The sequence below is a fragment of the Protomyctophum bolini genome, assembly GCF_963924005.1.
Source record: "Protomyctophum bolini genome assembly, chromosome: 15".
In the NCBI taxonomy this organism is placed as follows: Eukaryota; Metazoa; Chordata; class Actinopteri; order Myctophiformes; family Myctophidae; genus Protomyctophum; species Protomyctophum bolini.
Window position 1 is genome coordinate 10,627,755 of NC_137876.1, and position 2,664 is coordinate 10,630,418.

Genomic DNA, 2,664 nt, shown 5'->3' on the forward strand with positions numbered 1-2,664 from the left:
GAGCAGCCAGAATGGCACAACACAACAGTACTGTCAATATGGCGGCGGATACAGAGGAGGGCAGCGACTATTTTGTAAGAGAAATTGAGAAAAACGACGGATGTATTTTCAAGGTGAATCAGTGCTACAAAGGAGATGTCGGCTGTGTGGTCTGGGATGCCGCAATCGTCCTCGCAAAATACTTGGAAACGAAAGCGTTTTATGATCCTGCCTCAGGCGTAAACGCATGGGCTGACAAAGACGTTGTGGAGTTGGGAGCTGGAACAGGAGTTGTTGGTCTGATGGCAGCAGCACTGGGGTGAGAATCTCTGCAGTCAGTTTGTTATGGCACTGTCCTGTACTGTATGTATGTAATAATGTACGCAAACATTAGCTGTAGCCTCCTCCTGTAAGCACGATGATGATTTTCTAAATGATGCAGCCACGTAACTTGCCAGCAAGTAATTCTGGTCGAAAAAGCAATGTGAGTCCACTAGTCCAGACAGTGCTTGTCATTAGTCTTTGTAAAAAATATAATTTGTTTGACAACCAGTCATACAAGCAGTCTTATGCAAAGGTTAAAATGTAATCTAGATAGCATGTTATTTAAACAGATGGCAAATTAATTTGTTCCCTGGCACATTTAATGATGTATTATACTCTTTAGACTAATTCTATATTCTTGGTTTATGTATTACTGAGGCACTACACTGTCTGTAGCATTTGATGTACCCAAGTTGCTCTAAAGAGCATCTGCTAAATGCCTAAATTGTTACCACTCAGAGCTCAAGTTACTGTAACAGACCTGGAGGAGTTGCAGAGCCTTCTGAAAGTGAATATCCAAGAAAACAAAGCACTTATCAGCAGTGGTTCCATAACTGCCAAGGTACTGAAATGGTTTGTAACTTACTTAATACTTTCTCCTGTTATATTAGTTGTAGTTAACACTAAAATACATTTCTGGACAGTGTTTAAATAGTGTTTGGGACCAGCAGCCCATTCATCATAATATGGATCGGTGGATTCCTGCTTGATGCACTGGCATCTTTATGGTAGTTTGGGGGGGGGATCTCAGTAGACTGAGAGATAGGGAGTGAGATCTGGAGTCGAACCCGCGGCACGCTGTCAGGCTGCACTAGCAGCCTAGGTGCCCGGAATACTACAGAATAAGAATAAGGAAAAAAGGATGGGGCCTACTCCGGCCTAGTATAGACACCAGGGGGATTCGGGCTAACTAACAACGTTTTAAGTGGTTAACCTAACTCTTAATTTGTATGTTTTTAAAGGGGTGAAGAGATGTCTGAATTCCTTACACATCCACATTATGTTCTAATGGCAGACTGCATCTACTATGAACAGGTATTGTATTTGGGTATCAGGCTGAAAGAAGTCATTACAATAATCTACTGTATAATGTCTAATCACTTATTTCCCAATAGTCTGTTGTACCGCTGGTTGAAACATTGAAACACCTAGCTGGAGCAGATACCTGCATCATTTGTTGCTATGAGCAACGGACTGTAGGCGTTAACCCGAAAGTGGAAAGGCGTTTCTTTCAGGTGAGCACTGCACTGTCTTCTGTTAATAACTAATTGTAAGAAGCTGAACTGTCATGCATTATGAAATATCAATTCTCTTTCTCAATGACCAACTGTACTTCTTGTTATGTTTGCAGTTGCTTCAACAGGACTTCACATGTGAGGAGGTTCCTTTGGACAAGCAAGACCCTGATTTTAACAGTGCTGACATTCGTATTCTTCACATCCAGCGCAAAGTTTGAGTTTGTGTTAACAAATTGTAAGAACAAGGGTAATGGAGAGGATTGTAATGCTGAATTCACACCAGCAGTATGACACTTGAGTGTTCTGAGAATGCTTGTCCCATGGCAACAGGACGCAGAGACAGCAAAACCGTGGTGTCAAAGTTGAGATAACCTCAACCTGTTGTATGTGTGAAATTATTCAATATTGAACTACATGACACATTTAATGCCTAAAATGTATAAATCATTTATAAACATCCTGCCAGAGACGAGCATCCACCCATCTCCAGTGACGAGTGCACCTTCTGGCTTTGGTCCAGCGAGAGTGCTGGACGCCGTGGACTAGACGCACATTTGACACCACTTAAAATGGATACAAACTGACTTCTGTGTGGAAGTAGCAAATAAACTAGCAGTAGTAGATATTTAACTAAACAACATGATGCAGAGGAGTGGAGACAGTCGTTTCTCATCTATGACAGCTTATTTGTAAATAACCTATTGATTTTAACCAATAAATAGGTGATTTAGTTGCTCATCTTGATTAATTTCACATAAAGCTGCTAGTTGTTTTCAAAATATGCTACTTCCATACAGTCTGTTCTTTCACCTTTGTGTATGTGTGATTTTGTATTACAGAATATCAAATGTAACTATTATTGTGGCCCATGATCCAAATAAATGTATTTTTTTGTTTAAAATGTTCATCTGTTCTATATTTGTGTGTTGCATAAGTGTTGCACATTGTTGGTCATGATCATATCCTTATGTATATCGTCTGTCGGGTGGAAACCTCATATGTCCAAAACTGTTACTTTTCAGGATTCAAATTGAAAAACAGCTAAAGTATAGCAGATCTACAAGCTTGTCGATCTACCTTTTATCCATTCATTTAGGAAAAATCACATGTAAAATGGAGATTC

General features: G+C 40.0%; 1 protein-coding gene across 1 annotated transcript; it reads left to right on the top strand.

Annotated features, from left to right (window-relative positions):
- vcpkmt (valosin containing protein lysine (K) methyltransferase) lies at positions 1–2,108 on the top strand. Its single transcript, XM_080783787.1, has 5 exons — positions 1–298; positions 763–876; positions 1,266–1,338; positions 1,419–1,538; positions 1,655–2,108. The coding sequence occupies exons 1-5, from the start codon at positions 12–14 to the stop codon at positions 1,757–1,759; spliced, it is 699 nt and encodes a 232-aa protein (XP_080639913.1). The 5' UTR covers positions 1–11; the 3' UTR covers positions 1,760–2,108.
- Positions 2,109–2,664: the final 556 nt, after the last annotated feature.